The sequence below is a fragment of the Brachypodium distachyon genome, chromosome 4, assembly GCF_000005505.3.
Source record: "Brachypodium distachyon strain Bd21 chromosome 4, Brachypodium_distachyon_v3.0, whole genome shotgun sequence".
NCBI classification, from domain to species: domain Eukaryota; kingdom Viridiplantae; phylum Streptophyta; class Magnoliopsida; order Poales; family Poaceae; genus Brachypodium; species Brachypodium distachyon.
Window position 1 is genome coordinate 3,056,532 of NC_016134.3, and position 19,517 is coordinate 3,076,048.

Sequence of the window (19,517 nt, forward strand, 5' to 3'; positions counted from 1 at the left end):
GTGCATTTACTTGAAGATTCTGCACTGTTATGTGCTTCTCAATTCTCAATGCAAAAAGGAAACTAAATTCAGTTTTTGCGCGTTCCAGATGGTACCTGCCATCTCTATAATCAGTTCCGAACTCGTAATGAATGGAGAAGTGCGCGAAGAAATTCAGATAATTTTGCAGTGAACCCAGCGTTGATGTCAAAAGGAAGTTTTTATTTTTACGGATGTTAAACAGAATTAACTGTTTTTCTTCTCATAAAAAACTAAAGCACTTTCATTGAATAGTCGTCTACTCTCTGAACATCAAGTGGCGCCAATTGATAGTTGCTGTGTTGGTATCTAAGACGGGTGACTTCTGCAGAATGGTGCAATACTTCCATGCGAGTATCGGCCACGGTTTTCAGTTTCAGATTCCGAAATATTTCAGCCACAACTGTTATCACTGAATTTTGATTTTGATTTCTGCCAAATGACAAAGATTCTATCTTTAGAGTCCAATTGGAAGGCAATTATATCAGCATCCACTCAAACGAAACTGATAACCATAACCATAGTGCCAATGGGAATACAGGACGTCGATGATGCCAATCGTTTGAAACTATAAAGCAGCAATTGCACCCGGGATAATGTTTTTTGCTGCAAGAGAAAAGGAAGCTCCAAATCTTGACGGGAGAAGCTTCTGCCGACTGACTGCTTGGCTCAACCGCTTCCCAACGCTGCAACCAATATCCAAAACACAATTAATTGTGAAGGCAATATGTTCACAGGGTGAAATTTATTCGCCCGCGTGCAGATAAGAACAAGTAGCTTACCGACTTGCTTGTTTTCCTCCATTACCTCATAGATCGGCTCAGATAACTATCTAGTTTGAATGGACAAAGGAAACAGTAAGCTTGCACGACAATTTCCCATCAAGGCACGAAAGAGCTCTGGTTGTAATTAGTTTGATGCTGGGAGAAGTTTGGTACTACTTGAGTTTGATGCACGGTCGTACCGTGTGAGTATGATCACAAGCATGATGTGTGTTCATGCGCAAATTACCTTGATGCTCTTTCAGATTGTTCATGTGTGTTCATGCGCAAATTACCTTAATTTGATTCGTGGTGGTGGGGGGACTACTCTGCTCGTCTGTGGATGTGATGGTCTTGGTGGTGCCATAAGGCATGGTTGTTTGGGGTGTGCTGGATCAGATGTTTCATGTCTGCTGAAATATATTGCCGTGTTTCTGTAACAACTCGAGCTTTCGGATTAACTGGTTAGGCACATGCAATTTAATATGGTGTCAAAACCAAAATGTCTGAAGTTCAAGACCTGGCAAATGATATTATTAATAAAAATAGTTGAGGCCTAAATTGATCTCACGTCTAAGACGCCTTAGTTGAGAGTATCAGTACTATTGAGAGTATTGTCCATCTTTCTCCAATAGTTCAAGCTTTTGGATTTTTAAGGGAGTAGTTGTTTCGTGTGACTTTTAACTACAATACCTTGGGTTTTCTACAATTTGGCTATATAAATGTATTTTCTCTAAAAAAAATCCTTTTGTCTTAAAGAATAATTGGAAATGTGGTCTATGAGGCATAATCGATGAAATGGAGTTGAAAAAGTAAGCAATCTATGATTTTGTGAGAGAATCAGTTGCTTTTGGTGTATAATCTCTATCAACATTATGAAGCGATCGACAAAGGTAAAGGAGAACAATACATGCATGAGTAGGTAAGTTTAAACATGATACCTAGGATATTTAGGCCCCAGATGTGTGACTTCTGTACGATGTCGCGGGACTGCCATGCGAGGCCATGGTTCCGTTTTCAGTTTCATAAATATTTAGGCCCCAGATGAAATACAATAATTCCAGTTTCCATTTCGGCCAAATGACCGAAATGCTCACTTTAAATTGACTGAAATCCAACCAAAATATGATAATCTATGATAAAAAAATAAAACATAGTTCGGTTTGTGTGTATTACTGAAATGGCCGAAATATTTCGACCGAATAAAAATGGTTGCAGCATCCATTGAAATGATTAAATTTTCTATGAAATTTCAACAGAGAACCATGATGTCGGCACGAATACACGACGTGGTAGACGTTGATGCAGATCGTCCTGACCGATGAAGCATGCAGTAAGCAGTACTTTTGTTGTTGAAACCGGGGATAATGTTTTTCCTAAGGTCGCCGCTGCGAAATGGAAACGTGAGCTGCAAATTTTGAGCAGACCAGATTCTGCCGACTGGCTGCTTGCCTCAACCGCTCCTCAACGTTGAAACCAAGCCCAAACGCGTTCAAATGGGAACGCAATAGACTAAACGTGGGATTTTTGATCGCCCGAATGAAGATGGGAACAAGGGCTTGCTGGTTTGTTTGTTTTCCTCCATTATCTCACAGATCGGCTCAGATACCTAGCTAGTAGCTTGAATGGACTAAGGAAACAATGAACTTGCACAAAAGTTTCACATCTAGGAACTAGTGATTCCTTAGTATTCTACAAATTAATAGCTGCCCAAGGCACGAAAGAGCTCTATGTATATATGTATGTGGTTGTAATTAATTTGAAGCTGGAAAGTTTGGTACATGAGTTTGCTGCACATTCTTATTGTGTGGGTATGATCAGAAGCATGGTGTGTTCATGCTCAAATCACCTTGATGCTCTTTCAGATTGTTCTGTTTTCCCATTCCAATTTTTTTTTGGCAGGGGAAAATGTAAATGTTGTTATGTCCCTTATAGCATGCAAATGATTGGAATAGTTGTAATTAATCTTGTTTTAAAAGAAAATAAATAATTAATTCTTGACTAGCACGGATAAGAAGAAATGTGTACCACTTCCTCCAACATTCTTAAGTGCTCAAAAAGGACCGAACAGAGGAGATAAAAGGACATTAAATTCAAGTTTTGTTGAATATGATGAAATTGTAAGAGAGCATAACTACGGTACAGTGCTGTTCTTATGTGGTGGTCATTCTTGAGCTGTGAGCATTTCAATTCTTGTCATGGGAGTACATGATTTTGAGTATGACTATGTTCAGTGTGCAGTTACTTGAAGGTTCTGCACTTTTCTATGCTTCCAATTCTCAATGGTGCCTGCCATCTCTGTATCGGTTCTAAACTTCTGATGAACGGATAACTGCCACTGCCTCTTCTTGTGTGCACACCCACATGCATTGTCATCTCACGCCCAGTGAATCGATTTGGCACTCCTTTATACGTGAAGTGCAACCATTGCGGTCCATTGACAACCACATGTCGTCGGGTTTGCTAGAACCCAAGTTCTTGATGATGCCATGCCAGGTTGCAGCAACCATAAGTAGAGCATGGGCCGCCGAGGGGATGAGCTGGCTATAGGTTAGGGCATGGTCACCCATTGCCACTTCATGAGTCACGAGAGTCGGCCACATGATTTCGCATGACAGCCAATCATGGTAAACCTTGAGAATTTCCAATAGTGCAACCAGTCAGCTCAAAATAACTATAAAGAGTATGTGAATTTCCAGTGACAAAACTTGACCTTTTGCATAACTTTCCGCATCCAAGAAGTAACTAGCACTCTCTAAAATATTACATAGTTCTTCTCAAGCATGTTCCTGCAGGATGAAATTATAGCAGAGCATTGAGCTAGCTAGCAAATTTTGTAGTGCCGGCACATGAGTTGGATGTGATTTTGCTTGAAGATTTTTTTTTTGTTTTCTCGTTGCTAACAGGAAATGCATTTTTTGCCCAGATGGCACATGAGTTGGGTGCGATTTTGCGGGAAGAAATGTGCAGTCAAATTCACAAGAGTTAATTTCAATTTTTCCTTCCCTAGTTTTATTTTTGTGACACAATCTATCTCATTTAGCAGAATTTACATACCTCATTTAAGCAAACTTGTGACATAAGTTACCTCGTCTAGTTTTTTTTTTCTCATTTCCCCCAAATTATGACACACCGGCCCGCTCATTTAAAAGAGTTAGTGAGTCCACAAAATATGATATGTGCCTAAAACATTATTACATTTTAAATCCAAATTTAATTACTCCCTCTGTTCAACAAAAGATGTCTCAAGTTTGTCAAATTTTGGATGTATCTAGACATGACTTAGTGTATAGATGCATTCAAATTTAGTCAAAGTGTGAATGTCAAAGTTACCCGTTCAAAAAAGTGAGACGTTCTTTGTTGGACGGAGGGAGTATGTGATTTACTTCCGGTTGTGGTAACATTAGATTTTCTTTTGGCACATCGGACATCTAACTGATATAGCAAACACATTCTCACTGGGATAATTAAATAAGAAAGAGCATAGTGCCACAATATCTCACTCCAAGTCAAAAGTACCTGGAGGTTCATCACAATCGGCTAAACATATGTAGTTCCTGAAAGCAAGACAAACTAAACATTTCGAGTCTGTGACATCCTCTGAAAGTGTGGAGGCAGTTGAGAAGCAGCAACTGGAGATAGAGTTGGAGATGCAGTTTCTTTATTGGTCTTTGTTGCGTTTTGATCCTCAGTTCTTCACATATTCATATTGTTTTGATTTTTCCTGATACAATTGATGAAAGCCAGTACACCGACAGATATGTTGACTTCGCATCATTTTCCTTGAATGTTAGTAGCTTTCCCAAAGTTTGTTTTCTGAGTTCGTATCCATCCTATACATTGTAAATGAATAAGATCAGTATATCATGTGTACAAAAAAGATAATGATTAAAATGTTTATGATATGACCTTTAAAAATGGCAAATGCACTATTTTGTCATCCCATGTGGACAAGAGGAGGGTAACAAGATAACCAGACAATTCCCTATAATATAAGATAAAAATTAGTAACCAATGCCAAAAAATATATATCGTACATATATTCAATAAAAATGTTACATGTTGTGAATTGAAATATTATTTATGATTTGTTAATGCCATAGGAAAAATGTTCTTATTCCATGTGGACCCAGGGCATGCCTTTGACATGGCTTTCGGTAAGTGTTTGCGAATCAATAAAAGTTTGTGCACATATTTTGCATGTGGGTTTCGTTGATAGATGGGTATATGGGATCAATAGTAGGGTCCAAAAGGTAGACAGTTCTGGTATCTTTGGCTAGCATGAACATAATAAATACACTGTTGGATTGTATTCAAATATGAATCTGAAATAAGATTATTAAAAAATTGTGGTGACACGTATAGGGAAGTGGCCTTTTAGTTTTGCAGGATGAAACATTATATTTGATACTAGGCCAGCTACGGACCAAATATGCTAGTTTTTCCGGTAGTTTGGATGTCGTCCAAAATCAGTAATCATCTAGGATATTATAACATATAAGTGTTTAGAAAGGTAATAACAAAGATTTAGTATGTATATAGACACACACAAAATATAGTTAATGTAAGAACTTACCCAAAATTGCATGTCAAGATAATGCTTTCATATCGATCCTTTTCTTTTTTTTCACTGCTTGGATATATGTACAACGAAATTGAAGCAATCACAGTCCATGGCCAACTCGTCATTTAGCATTCCTTGCAGCTTTTTGAGACTTAAGTTAATGGGATATGGCTCGGAGCTTGTACCCACCCTGACTTTCCTGCAAATCATTATCACAAAGAAAATAAGATAAAGGTATAAATCAAAGTGTGTATTCACTCGGTGCTACAAATATCGCTGCTTTCTCTACATTAACAACCTGGAGACTAATTGATAAACACATCTTCGTACTTGTTCAGTTATTACTTTCTTTCCATACGCATTAAAGCAGCGGTAAGATTAGGGTGCCAGGTCACCTTTTGGTGCCTTACCGATTTCCTAAATTTTCTATGGGGTGGAGGTCCGGCCACAACAACGGATCAACGAAAATATGGACTGAGACGCAAGGGGATAAAAATGTTTGGTTTTGACACAGTGGATAAGGGTTCACTAGCTTCTTTGTTCTCCTCCGATGTCTCACACAATGCTCAATAAATGGAATCCTAAAGGAAGGATAAGCATTCCCACAGCTAAGGAGTAAATATAGTTAGCAGCGCTCTACGCATAATTCGTGAAATTAAGGATGGAAATGGGCTATATAAATGTGGTGGCAATGGTGGACCTCCGAGTTTGTTCCACATGCATTTTTGTTGTGAGTCTGATCAAAGGAAAAGTATGATGCTCATGCGTAGTTGCCATGATGCTTCCAGGTTGTTATGCTCGCCGTTGCAAAATGTATGGTCACATCATGCCATCCAGACTGCAAGCATCATATTTTCATTTGTGACGAAACCGGAAATGAGCGAAGAACATAATGGGTGACATATAAAACAAGTAAGGTCTTACTGCAATGTTTGGGCACTGCAAAGGTTGAGGAATATTATAGTGTATTAAAGGCGCTATTAACAGAAATGACACTATTATTTACAAATTGATATGATATATCCAGGAAGACGTCGTGTGTTAAGGACAAGAGCTCTTGATAAGTAGTGCTGCAGATTTTAGCTGGCCTTAGAAAGAAGTGAGTTTGTCATTTTGTCGAAAATGCCGCATTATCTTGTTCCTCTCGTAGCTCACATAAAAATTTCTGTTCACTTTAATGATAGAGATGGGTCTCACTAGTCACTAATGTGCCAGGGTAATGACGGGCCACTGATCATGTCAATGGCTCCACGTTACCCTGACCTGACGGATCCAAGTCCCTTAAAGAGACAGAGATGCGCCACTTGTCTCGAAGAACCCTGAGCAGAAAGTTAGCATGCAAACTTGTGATCTTTAATTTGTCTAACTGTACTAAAGGGGTCTGCTGCAAATTTTCACCATTAAAAGTTGCAAGTCTGAAGTATCTGAAAAGGTCAATATGTGTAGTGTGCCAGAAAACAAGATGACAACATTTTTAGCAGGTGTAATGTTTTTCGAGAGCTTAAACCGTTTAGGACTTCTCACCTGATACTGAAATTCGCTAGATGTGTTGTGCTGCCTTGAGTCAATAGTTTTTCTTAATTAAACATAAATCTTTTAAATCATAATGCAACATCTCCACTCATTAACCTCGAACTTATCCGCATGACAGGAGTGGAGTCAGTGTCCTCGCTGTACTCAACAATTAATACGGCATGCAATGCAGAAGTGGAATGTCTTTGTTTTGTTAATGGGAGATATTATTATTATTGAATTTATCGCGCAACAACTCTGGGATTAATTCACTACATAAATTGGAGGATAGAGAATTCAAAAGACATAACAAAAGGAGTTCTCCAAAAATCATAATTCAAACAGGCTAATATATCTAATCTAATAAGGTAATGCTACTTTGGCTTCCATCGTTTGCCAAGAAAACTATCTCAGATGAACAGTTTCGCTCCTTAATCAGCACTAAGAACATGTCTGATGACCATAATGTTTCTTTTGAAAACGAACACAGCCCCACTGGATGACCATTACTGTCCTATCAAGTCCTCTTTACACGGCCATACTATCACCAAAGTTCTGCATCAGTATGATGGATCCAGCAAATAAACCTGCAGCCTTTAGCACCCTCTGTATGTAAAAAACAAACAGTATTCAGTACGTGGTTTTTGCACCAATAAGAGATATAAACAAGGGTACACTATTACTGTAAACTGCAATCGGTTAATTTACTGTTTGTAAAAACCCTGTCACAGTCCAGTGCAATTACAATATCCATGCAGTGCCAAGAGAGAATATGTAGGATTTAATCTTTTTGCACCCCTTAATGAAAATGAGGATTCCTCTTTTGTGGCCAGAAAGAACACATGCGACGTGAACAAAATAAATGTTCAATTGCGACAGACATGATATAATTTTCAGAGTTAGCATCCGTCACCACAACATTCCAATGTCAAGCATAACTCAAAAGTTAGGATTCACCGACAAAATATTCATATGCACATAGAAATTTAGAAGATTCAAAGAATCGTCACTGCCAAGCATAATCTAACCAACCCTTTTCGAGGGCAAGTTAAGGTAGCAATAAATTGACTGATTTGATCCTGTCAATTCTGAATCCATCCTGTGATTTGCAATCCTAGACTCTACATCAACCCTAGAAGTTATGATCCTACTATGGAACCACAGATTCATTCAGGATCACGATTCGAACAACCTTGGGAGGAACATACAACAGAAGACAGAGGTGAACACAATGCACGAGAGGTGGATCTATGCACCACAAACTGAAGAAAAAACACCACATGTGCAGCTACGCATAACGTAATGACTTATGTACTAGTAACGAAATAAAAAAAAGTTTGCACCTGTTAACAATGCACAAAAGAGGACAGGTCCACCTTACAAATTACCAAAAACCATAACAACCGTCTTATATGGTATTAAGACACAAAGGCTCGCAAATAGCCATAGCCAATTACCTAAAACGATAGCAAACATCTTATATAGTATCAAGACACAAAGGCTCGCAACAGTCAAACTCGGCCAGGAGGATAGAGCTCAGAAATCAATCTCTTTGAACCTCTTCGATGACCTAAACTGCTGCTTAAATTGTGCAGCATCTCAATTCACAAGCAAGCTGGTCGAAGCATTAACAACGCTCTATGGAGTTCTGGGGCCATAAAAATAAGCAAACCAAAAGGGCAGGAAACATCCTAAGTTCCTAACCATCCAATTTTAATCTTACTCCTTCATCAGTAACAGGCTACAGGGTGTTGGAAATTATTGTTCGCTCTGCAGTTGAAGCAGAACCCTTGTAAGGATCCGCAATCTGCAGCAACCACACCCCGCGCCACGGCATTATTGACGCATAGGCCTGGTAAGCAGGGGATTGTTTCTTGCAATGAAAGAAAAACTAGGATCCTGCCGATCGTAATAGCAGCAATGACGCGAGAAACAAGCTAGATATAAACAAGTAAGAGGATAATAAAATCAACAGACAAATAACCAGATTGATAAGGTTATGCTTGTGGTGAGAGGAGAGGAACTGACATAGTTGACCGCCCAGTTCTGCTCGTTGTGGTATTGCGAGTCCCAGAACGCCCTGATCTTCTCCATCGCCGCCTTCACCGCCGCCGCCATGGTCGCTCTCACCGATCTCCGACTAGGGACTAGGGTTTTTCGCCTCTCCAAGTCTTTTCTCTCGAGTTATTTTTTCGCTTCGGTGTTAAAAGCTTGCTGGGCAGTCGAGCCCACTTCTTATACGGGTCAGTTGGGCTTTGACTTGAGGCCCGTGTAGTCCAGTAATCCTATTTGGGCTCAAGAAGGGCAGGCCAAAAAATGAAAAAGACCGAGCGACTCCGCTGGGGATCGAACCCAGAATCTCTGGTTCCGTAGACCAGCGCCTTATCCATTGGGCCACGGAGTCACTTGATGACTCAATTTGCCAATTAATTATTAAATACATTTTAGTACTACGGAGTAGTATTAATTTTGGTACTCGCATCGGATTTCCTAGCGCTGGAGGGACGCCACGTCTCCTGGGCGGATGGATCAGGGCATCCATCTGGAAGACCACACACGAGGAGGTTTCCCAAGCCATTGCTCGTGGCCAACACCAGGACCATTCCCAAGCCAAGTTAGCCAACACAAGGTTTGAAGTTGCTCGTCGCCAACACCAGGGCCATTCGCTAGCGCTAGCAGCAGTCAGCGCAGCAGAGGAGAGAAGAATCCTTGGACTCAGGGAAGCTCGAGCGCGCAGTGGCAATGGCGTCGCTCCTGTCGCAGACCACGGCGAGGCCAAGCAGCAGCGGCAGCGGCAAAGGCCGGGTTCTTCTCCCCAGGGTCACCGCCATGGCCACCCAGAGCCCCAAATCCGGCTCCGGCACAAAAAGATCCTCGGTAATTGCTTGCTCATAATCCCCCGCCTAAATGAGTTAATCAATTCGATCGATTCTGACAACGCTGATGGAGGGCGCAGGGCACGACGACGGTGTTCCCGGTGGGGAAGCCGGCGGGCGGGCCAGCGAAGACGACGAAGGGGTCGGCGCCGGTGAAGCTGCTGACGAACGTGGAGAAGCTGCGGCTGCTGACCAAGGCGGAGAAGGCGGGCCTGCTGTCGGCGGCGGAGCGTGCCGGGCTGTCGCTGTCGGCGGTGGAGCGGCTCGGGCTGCTGTCCAAGGCGGAGGAGCTCGGCGTGCTGTCGGCCGCCACCGACCCGGGCACCCCGGGGACGCTGCAGGGGCTCGCGCTGCTGCTGCTGGCGGCGGGCCCCGCCGTGGTGTTCCTCGTCCCCGAGCAGTACCCCTGGGAGGTGGCGCTCCAGGCCGTCGTCGCGCTCGCCTGCGTCGCCGGCGGCTCCGCGGCCTTCGCCGCATCCAGCTTCGTCTCCAGGCTCCAGGGCACCTCCTAGTCCTGCTCACCGGCTTACCGGATGAACGCTAGATATATATTGCTGCTGCCTTCTTAATTGATCTTTGCGTAGAGTTTTAAATTGATTAATCTACTTGTGTAAAGATGGGTTTGATACTTGGTACTACTATGAATTCACCATATATATTCACTGCAAGGCATATGAAAGATTTTGTAAGTTGATCAATGAGCAGAAGTTTTTGTGTTTGAAGAGGTGTTGTCGATCGGGACACCTTGTAGAAGCACTTCTGTGTTTTGGTGCTCTGGCATGATTCGATTTGGAATTAACCATGCTGCTCCAATTTATATACGCTGATGTATTCACCGAAAATTTGGCAAGAGAGTTGTAACTTGTCCCCTATCTCTGTCTTTCTTAGCGTGTACTTAAAGAGTGCGCTCATGTAAAAGACTGCCGTTCGTCGCCTTCAAACAGCATCACTTCATTTTGTTTGCATCATTTGTTTTTCAACCGGTGCTTTTATAGTTTATTGATTTGTCACACATCATTTGATCACATTACATTCAGGTTTCTGACGCAAGCAATTGGAAGACATCAAAATTTCATTGATGGTTTACGGTCCCCTCTTCCTCGGACTTTTTCTCTCCTAGCTAGTTTTGTTAAATAAAGAGTATATTTCAATTTTACTTTTTAAGTGTTTAAATTTGACGCAAAGTAGCTCACTTAGAATTTTGATCACTTTGTACCCCGACAATTAGAGATATGATGAATTTGATAGATGGGTCCACTTGTCATACCAAAGTGACCAGTATCGGACTCCAGGTCGGATACATAGATTCAGGAGGCATTTCCTATGTCTCCCATTAGCCCGAGACATGACATAACGACAGTCGCGCATCTGGATCTTGCTCTGCCACTCTTGGGTATCTGCCTCCCCACCTACGCTCCATCGATCTTGGTTCATCGGTGTCCCCTAGGCTGTTGCTATCCATTCCTAAACGTAGGCCACGTGCTCTCCATAGGGAATATGGCATGTAGTAACCGACTAACTCCGTCTAGCGAACATGCATGTCCTGCGTGTCAAATTTAACACAAATTGACAACTTTAAGGGTACAGAGGCGGTGGATGGGGGTACTTAGAGGGTATGAAGTGAAATGTAATCTTAAATGAAATTGCTGCTGTTGATCAGTAAGGTGTCTTTTGTCGTCCTTTTTCATGATTATAGATAAAAAAATATGAATTTCCAAGAAGAAAATAAAACAATGGAATACACCAATAGTCTATAAATTCGTTTAGTTCACGAACTCAAAACACACACACTTGACTCCCTAGGCTCGACTTAGTCCTAAAATTTAGTCTAAGAACGGTCTGGGGATGACAAAAAATGGCCACATGTCCGTCACATACAGGAAAACGCTAACCGTCGTGAAGAAGGGAAATGGTGGGGTTTCTTTTGCTTACATGGGCTAGTTCAATCCCCAAATGCTTTGCCTTGAATCCTTGATTCACTCATCCCAAATCCCTGACACTGGCTTGTTCTGTCCTGCTCCGGTGCTCGCCTACACAGTGCCACACCTGTTGCAAAGAGCTTGCGTCGCTCAAGTCTGACAATGACACATCAACAATGGCCATGAAGACAAGCTTGAGACACAGGTGTGGGTGGGTGTCGAGGAGGAGTATGAATAGTAGGATGTTGGACATGATTCATGCTACCACGTGGAGAGCCGTGGTGATCAGCTCGATGATGGTGAGGAGAAGGTCATGAAGGATCAGGATCCTCCCTGGATGAGCTCAGCAAACGACGTTCGCACATCACTCATAGCGGAGGTGACGAGCATGACGCGAACCTATGCGACGAGCTTGCTGGAGTGGTAGATGAGGAGCAACGTCTTGCCGTGCTCCAGAATGTTTTTTGCTGCTCGCTGCCGGGTAATCGTCGATGATGTGTCTTTAGAACGAGGAGTTGTCGATGAAACTTTGCAAAACACACATGAGGGTTTCCCCTCTGCAACTTAGGGCATCTCCAATAGGACTACTAAGCAGTCACTTATATTCTCTTTTCTACTTTTTGGGATGAGGTGGAACCAAAGTTGAAGAGATGATTTCTTCCGCAAGATACCACTACTACACGGGTACCAAGATTAGAAAAGATGATGACAGTGAGCCTGCTAGGAAATAAAGAAGTATAAAATAAAATATTTTTATATAATAAAGGAGAGATGAGATTAAAATAGAGAAAGAAGTAATGACATGTAACCTATGTATCTGTGACTTGTTGAAGATGCCCTTATGGTTTGACCTTTGTCCATCATGGCGGCCACATGGCTATTACCTCCCGATTATTTTTTAACTAAATCTTAGCACTAAATTGATTTTATGAAATTAAATGTGTATTTCATAAGTTTGTAACTAAACTGTTCATTTGGACAGTGTTTGTTTCACAGCGGGGTGAAATGGACAGCAGCTTATTTAGGCTCCCCCACCCAGGGAAAATCCCGGCGTCGCCGCACTCCTCGCTCTCTCTGCGGCAGTGCCGCCGCCCCGCCCTCCTCTCTGCCGACGAGTTGCTGTCACCGCCCTCCTCCCCTCCCACCGGCGAGCCGAGTACTGCTGCTAGCGCTACGCTAATGCTGTGGCTCTAGTACCGCTCTATTTCAAAATCTAGTCGGGAGCAGAGCGCTGAACCGAACACATTCGCCAGCTCTGGCGTTGGACCGCGGAACGCAGATTTCAAAATAAGGAGCAGAGTTGGGGGAGTTTGAGGAGCAGTGGGTTGCCGAACACAGCCTTGACTCTGAATAAAAATTTCTCCCCCGGGCTCGTGCTGCAAAAACGTCAAAGGTTATTCACGGCGCCCCCACCGTCGCGCCACTGACAAGCGGGACCCGGAAGCCAGCGATGTGCGGCATAGCCTTCGTCCTCTCCGGCGGCCGCATAGTCATCGCCCCCTCTGCCACCGCCGCCGCCGCATCCGGAACACGGTTCTCCGAGGAGGTACTGTTGCTAGCATCCGCTCCAACCTCCCAAAACCAGGACTAAACCCCTCGCCCCTGTTGTGGTTTCCCCAAACCCTAAACCCTAACCGAACCAAACTGTACATGCGAGTGCAGGGGAAGGGCGTGACGGTGGCTGAGCTCGAGGCAGCCCTGCGGCGGCGTGGCCCTGACAGCCTTGGAAACCATAGGGTCCGCCTTTGCCCGGATGACACGATACTAGGTAGTACAGGCGGTGGCTCCCTGCGCTTTGGAGCTTTTGTTGCTTTGGTTATCTCCTATGGCTAATAAATCTCGTGTGTTGCAGGTGACGCAGGTTGTGATGGTGGAGACGATGTCGTAGGAGGTGTTGGTGCCGCGGAATTGTGTTTCATCGGTGCGACTCTGCAGCTCAGGGGAGCTGAGCCGGTTTCGCAGCCGCTGGTTGCACAATCAGGAAGTGTGCTAGTGTATAATGGTAATGCCTTTGATCTTAAAATGTAGTATCGCTCCCAAATTTTTTCTTCAAGGTGTCTTCCTATGTCATATATGCTGTTGCCTACTAGGACTTTCATGGTTTTGTTCTGGTTAAATCAGATGCTCCATATTCTGAGTCATATTTCTAGTTGATTTTGTCTGATAGCTGATTTATGGATCAGACCTACAATCAGTACCCACAAGCAGTAATCCCTTTTAAATGATAAACATATATCTGGCTTTAATACCATGGGCATGATTCTTTTTTTAGATGAAATGGGGTGGGATAAACCCCCCGGCTTTACTGAAACCACAAACAGGTAAGTTCAGAGACTGAAGACACATGCGTCACACAGATGAATTAAAACGATAAACACCATCGCCTCGAGCGAACACTGAACTCTTCAAGCACCAAAAGCAACTTGGCCTTCAGAGCATCCTGAGCGACTGGGCATGATTCTGATGGCTGGGTAAAAATTATGCATTGTCTGATCAAGCTTTCCTTTCATATAAGTATCACCCCACTCCCTGGCCATCCCTTTAACCCTGGGGGGCACCGCACCGGGTTCTTCTCCGGTGCCAGAGTGACCCTACCCCTGGCCCTAACCTGAAAACCTAACCTCTAGCCTCCGCCTCGAATACGGCCTCACCATCGCCGGCGACGCTGCTGCACTTGTACCCGCCTCCGTGTCGGTCCAATCCCATGCTTTCAGCCAAAATGAACTGAGCCTCCAAAAAGTTTCAGATTGCTGAAGAAGAGCAAATGTGATTTACTTTACTTGAACTTAACACTGAGCTTGTCATTTTCATTACAAGGTGAGATATATGGAGGAATTCACATTGACATTGATGGGAATGACACTCAATCACTTCTGTCTTCACTGGAATCTTGCTGTTGCTGTGACCCCCATATTGTTGTTAGAGATGAAGCATACCCGTGCTGTGAGAGTGTTGGCAAATCAGTTCCACAAATCCTATCAACCATCAAAGGCCCATGGGCTTTGATATACTGGCAGGCAGGTAATTGTGATGTTTATCTTGTTTGCACTTTGTTGTACTGCTTTCTTACATCCAGGTCATCTTGAACTTCCAGACTGACTCAAAAACATTGTGGTTTGGCCGGGATGCATTCGGGAGAAGAAGCCTCTTGGTACATTGGCCTACACCTGATGATTCACGCTTTATCTTATCATCAGTATCGCCCTCTCCATTTTCAAGGAATAATTCTGGTAAGATAATTCATGCATCTATATGATATGTTAGATCTCATATCGGATGTCCAATCTCATTTATGTTAGATCTTTAGGCTTCATATCATTAGACTATTTGCCATATAGGACACCTCATATATACACTCTTCTTCACTCCTACAGCATCAGAAGTAAATGGTCTGGAGTCAGGAGCAGACCCTGATTTTTCTGACCACACCAAAGTTAGCTACTGGGAGGAGCTTCCTTGTGGAATATACAGTGTTCACCTGAAAGACCTTGGAAACAATGCCACATGTATGAAGGAAGGATCTGTCATCAAAGTTATGAAGCATGATTGGACGGATTCTTCGTTGCACACATTAATACGATGGGAGAGGAAATCGGTAGTTCCTATTGTGGATGGCTTGATTCCGGATCAGAGTTCTGTTGACAACGGGAACCATCAGCTGTCTCCGAGTTTCAGCAATTCAAGAGAAGCTGAAGACAAGACAAGTGATTGGCTTGAGAAGAGAGATCAACAATCTGATTTTAGTTCGTCTCCAGCAAACTGCATAACTCAGTCAGGTGCATGAGATGTTTACTACCGGAATTCCTAAAATAATTCAACTTTGGAAAGTTGCTAATGCTGAGCTTGTTTATCATGTTGCAGCACATAGATTGTTGATTGCACTAAGGGAATCTGTAATGCTGCGAACTAATGTGAACAGACTGTATCAGGTGAGCAACCAACTCTTGTTCTAACTTCTGCTCTTTTGTAACATTGACTTTTTTTAACAACTCTATCAGCCTAATAATGAATAATGAATTTGAGACTTTCTTCATCGAAATGGCGCTATCTTATATTTTGAGAGGGAAATGCTTCTACTTTTGTTCAAGCTGCATTTTTGTAAGTTGGTGTAACAGGATAACTTTATAGTCCTTACATGTTAACAGGCTGATCTGAATAAACTCGCGGATGATGAGTTAGCCCCAATAGCAATCCTTTTCTCTGGTGGCTTGGACTCCATGATACTTGCTGCATTATTAGACCAGTGCCTTGATTTCAAATGTATGTTCAACTGTGTTGCTTTTACTATGTTATATCCAACATTATCTTTTTTAACATACTAGTGATGAAATTTATCTGCTAATGTCACTCCATAAACTTTTAACTTTGAGGAAAACTAATTAAGATTTTGAGCAGGGACAATTGATTTGTTGAATGTCAGTTTTGATGGGCAGCTTGCTCCAGATAGGGTTTCTTCACTAGCAGGGCTGAAGGAGCTTCAGAGAATCTCCCCGCTGCGGAGGTGATTTGACCTGAACATTTCATGTTCTTTGCCTTAACTTCTTATATCTGGTACGGAACATAGATGATTTTATGTTAATGCTGGTTTGCACATATCAAAAGACAGACAGTACATCCATCATCTGTGTGTTCAAAATGAATTCCGGACTAAATTCTTGGCACTCTTATTACAGCCCACTGGATTGTTTCTACATGATGTATGATATGTCCTTTGCAAGCATTCTATCCAGCAAATAATCAATATGTTTTAATATAAATGGTTCTGTCATCTGTGACCTACATTATTTCATTGTGTGCTTTCTTAGTTACCCATCTATGTACATCATCCATTTTGGCAAACATGTTAGCTAACTTGAGTGATTAAGTCTATAATCCTTGTATATGCATCATTCACTTCAATGTTTTTTCTCCTGTAATTTTTTTAACTGCCAGCAAGAATTAAGTTCATGTAGTGCTGTATCCTGAGTAAAGATATTTGTGTCAGAGCGCCTGAGTAATACTAAATGAAGCGTTCGATATGATCTTCGTTTCACTGTCTTATTTGCAGATGGCGTCTTGTTGAGATTGACACTGATTTGGCCAACTTGAAAGGGGAAAGTGAACACGTGATGTCACTGATACACCCTTCAAATACCTATATGGTGTGTATCTTCTGTCTGGCTCTTTGTTGTGTTATTAATTTTATTGGCATATAATGCTGAAGTCCAAAGAACATACAGACGATCTAAATTGTCCATGCAGTTGCACTCTGTTTAGGTCCTCTTGGATTTGGTTTTAGAATGGTGTTGTAAACTTTTAACCATGCATCCTTTTACATTTGACAATACAAAACAAAGATAATGTGTCAAGACCGTCTCTTAAGAGCACATTCGACATAAGAAAAAAAAGAAGCAGAGTTCAGTATGGCTTAATGGACTCTTCCTGTTTGGTAATAATTGGAAGATGGAGTGGTAACTTGGAGAAGGAGGTTTAAGGTAGGATTTGACATGGGAATTTGCAAGAAATGGGAATTCTTGCGGAATTTAATCTGTAGCTTTAAGATATCCTAGTTTATGTTGAGATGCTGAGATTTATGGATATTTCTTTGAGCAGCGACACACTTCCAATTCTCAATCCTGATTTGTAGTGGTGGACATTGGACCGTCAAATCCTGGTCCTCACCCCTCTTACATTCCCATGCCCATCAACCCCAATCCCTGAATTCCCATCCCTTCTATCCAAATATATTTGGTTATAAAAATATGCATAAGGTTATCATCTGTGTCCTGGTGATAGCGTCTTCCCAAGGGTTCCGTACGAAGTTATGTTTATAAGAGGCTAAACGAAGGTGAATGGTGGACAGGTGTTGGTAGAATTCTGAACACCCTTTAGCATCCTTGAAATGACATAATTGCGCTGTATGACACAATCTTTTTCATGTGCCTGCACTACCTGCTAGTTAATCGTAGTTTTTGTACTCATGTTAGATTCATCAAAATTGAAATGCTGGATATTTTTTACAGGACTTGAACATTGGTATAGCCCTATGGTTAGCTGCTGGCGGGGATGGTTGGGTGAATCGAAGCACATGCAACATGCAAGAGAGTCATCGCTACAAGTACAAGTCTACATCTAGAGTTCTTTTAGTCGGTTCTGGGGCTGATGAGCAGTGTGCTGGCTATGGTAGACATCGTACTAAATATAGACTTGGAGGGTATGTGTACATCTATTCAATCTATTGCATGTTGTATAATATGAATATCGTTTAAGATGTTTTTGCCCCGATATGGCAAGAATGTTATTAATTCTTTTTTTTTACCCATATTTAGCTGGGTTTCGTTGGATGAGGAAATGAGACTAGATGTGCAAAGAATTTGGAAAAGAAACATGGGAAGAGATGATAGGTGCATTTCTGACCACGGCAAGGAGGTAATTGTTGTCATTCTTTATGAATCAGAATGGTCAGCATTTTTCAGTTCAGCTTTAGTTTTAGGATTTTAGCTGCTGATATGCACAAATGTTCATTCTGCAGGCCCGTTTTCCATTTCTTGATGAGAGTGTAATAAAAACCTTGTTGGAAATTCCACTGTGGGAGATCGCTAAACTCGATGATCCTGTGGGAAAGGGTGATAAGAAGATTCTGAGAGAGGTTTGCATTTCGTTTGCTTTAACTCTATATGAAAGTTGTTACATTATGTTCTGATTTCCATCTCCTTTTGCTGATTCAATATCTGTGACAACGTTGAAGGTTGCAAAGATGCTGGGCCTACGAGAAGCTGCTTTTCTACCAAAGAGAGCAATCCAGGTACATGAGTAAAACAGTTGTACTACTGTGTGTTGAACAAGCTTTTTCTATGCTTAGTTTGTTGTTTGAATTGAGGGGCCAATGTCACTGCTTAAACCTTTTTTATGAATCCTTTTCTGCTTAAAAAGATGATTATACCAACTGTTGTGTTAAATCTTGATCAGCTCGATCTCTTTTGTTCTCAGAAACAATACGGCACGAGCACTTTTAGTCTTTTACACTGAAAACTTATGTATATGTGTTCACTTACATTCCATCTGATCCTTTGTGCAGTTTGGTTCAAGAATAGCGAGGGAATCGAACCGCAAGAACTTCGGCAGCAACCGAGCCGCCAACCAGGCGTCGGCAGGCAGCGTGGAGGTTCACCAGCATACCCGCTGACAGCGCCCCCCGTGATTGCAAAGAGAGCCCGGTGATCGCTAAACCTAATTCGACATGCCTGTTGCTGCGCCACCATATGTTCCCTGTGACACCATGGCTGGGTTTCGCCGACTAGTTCACCCGATACGGCCGGGTAGTCATCATGTTTGACACAAAGTATGCCATGGTGCATTGTATCACTAACTGTCCAGCCATGAAATATTCGTTGTTTCTCATACTGCTCCATTCTTTGCAAACCATGGATTGCATAGCACTGAACTGTTGTTTCTTCTGTAGCGTTTATTGCCTTACTACTGCACCTGTAAACGGGCCAGTCGGTCCTGGGCTTTGAGGAGGCCCGTAAAGGCCCGTGCAGCGTAGGACATCCACCCTGGAAAGGGTCCACGGCGCGGGCCCAACCATCCTGCGCCACGTGTCCTCGCCCCGCTCCGCGCACCCGGTTTTGCGCACACGGGGATCCAGACGCCTCTGTCTATAAAGTCGAACCGGTCCTTCTTCCCCTCCGCTCCAAGGCTTCGTCTCCAGCTGCTCCTCTCCTCTTCTTTCTCCCCTCGCGTGCTCGGATCAGAGAGCCCAAACCCTAATCCCCAACGGTCTCCGCCTCCCAAACCCCCTTCCAAATCCCACCATCCTCTCGATTTCCCGCCCAGCACCCGCTCCCGACCACCGCGCGCGTCGGCCCGCACCGACCGAATTCGAATC

The 19,517-nt window shown here is 42.8% G+C and overlaps 2 protein-coding genes, 1 long non-coding RNA gene and 1 other non-coding gene across 5 annotated transcripts; 1 reads left to right on the top strand and 3 right to left on the bottom strand.

Moving 5' to 3' along the window:
* Positions 1–4,276: 4,276 nt before the first annotated feature.
* Positions 4,277–5,971, bottom strand: LOC112268915. 2 transcript variants are annotated; one of them, XR_002960421.1, is made up of 4 exons: positions 5,754–5,971; positions 5,356–5,542; positions 4,689–4,764; positions 4,277–4,612 (listed from the first exon to the last, which is right to left on the bottom strand). It is a non-coding gene; the product is annotated as an uncharacterized LOC112268915 (long non-coding RNA). The 2 variants fall into 2 exon arrangements; XR_002960420.1 differs by having other exon boundaries at positions 5,642–5,971.
* Positions 5,972–7,060: 1,089 nt separating this feature from the next.
* Positions 7,061–9,066, bottom strand: LOC100831900 (mitochondrial import receptor subunit TOM5 homolog). The gene is made up of 2 exons (XM_014902177.2): positions 8,884–9,066; positions 7,061–7,461 (listed from the first exon to the last, which is right to left on the bottom strand). Exons 1-2 carry the CDS (start codon positions 8,971–8,973, stop codon positions 7,384–7,386), a joined length of 168 nt encoding a protein of 55 aa, XP_014757663.1. The 5' UTR covers positions 8,974–9,066; the 3' UTR covers positions 7,061–7,383.
* Positions 9,067–9,186: 120 nt separating this feature from the next.
* On the bottom strand, positions 9,187–9,259 carry TRNAR-ACG. The gene has a single exon. It is a non-coding gene; the product is annotated as a tRNA-Arg (tRNA).
* Positions 9,260–9,353: 94 nt separating this feature from the next.
* On the top strand, positions 9,354–10,599 carry LOC100835590. Its single transcript, XM_010238824.3, has 2 exons — positions 9,354–9,732; positions 9,812–10,599. The coding sequence occupies exons 1-2, from the start codon at positions 9,598–9,600 to the stop codon at positions 10,241–10,243; spliced, it is 567 nt and encodes a 188-aa protein (XP_010237126.1). The 5' UTR covers positions 9,354–9,597; the 3' UTR covers positions 10,244–10,599.
* Positions 10,600–19,517: the final 8,918 nt, after the last annotated feature.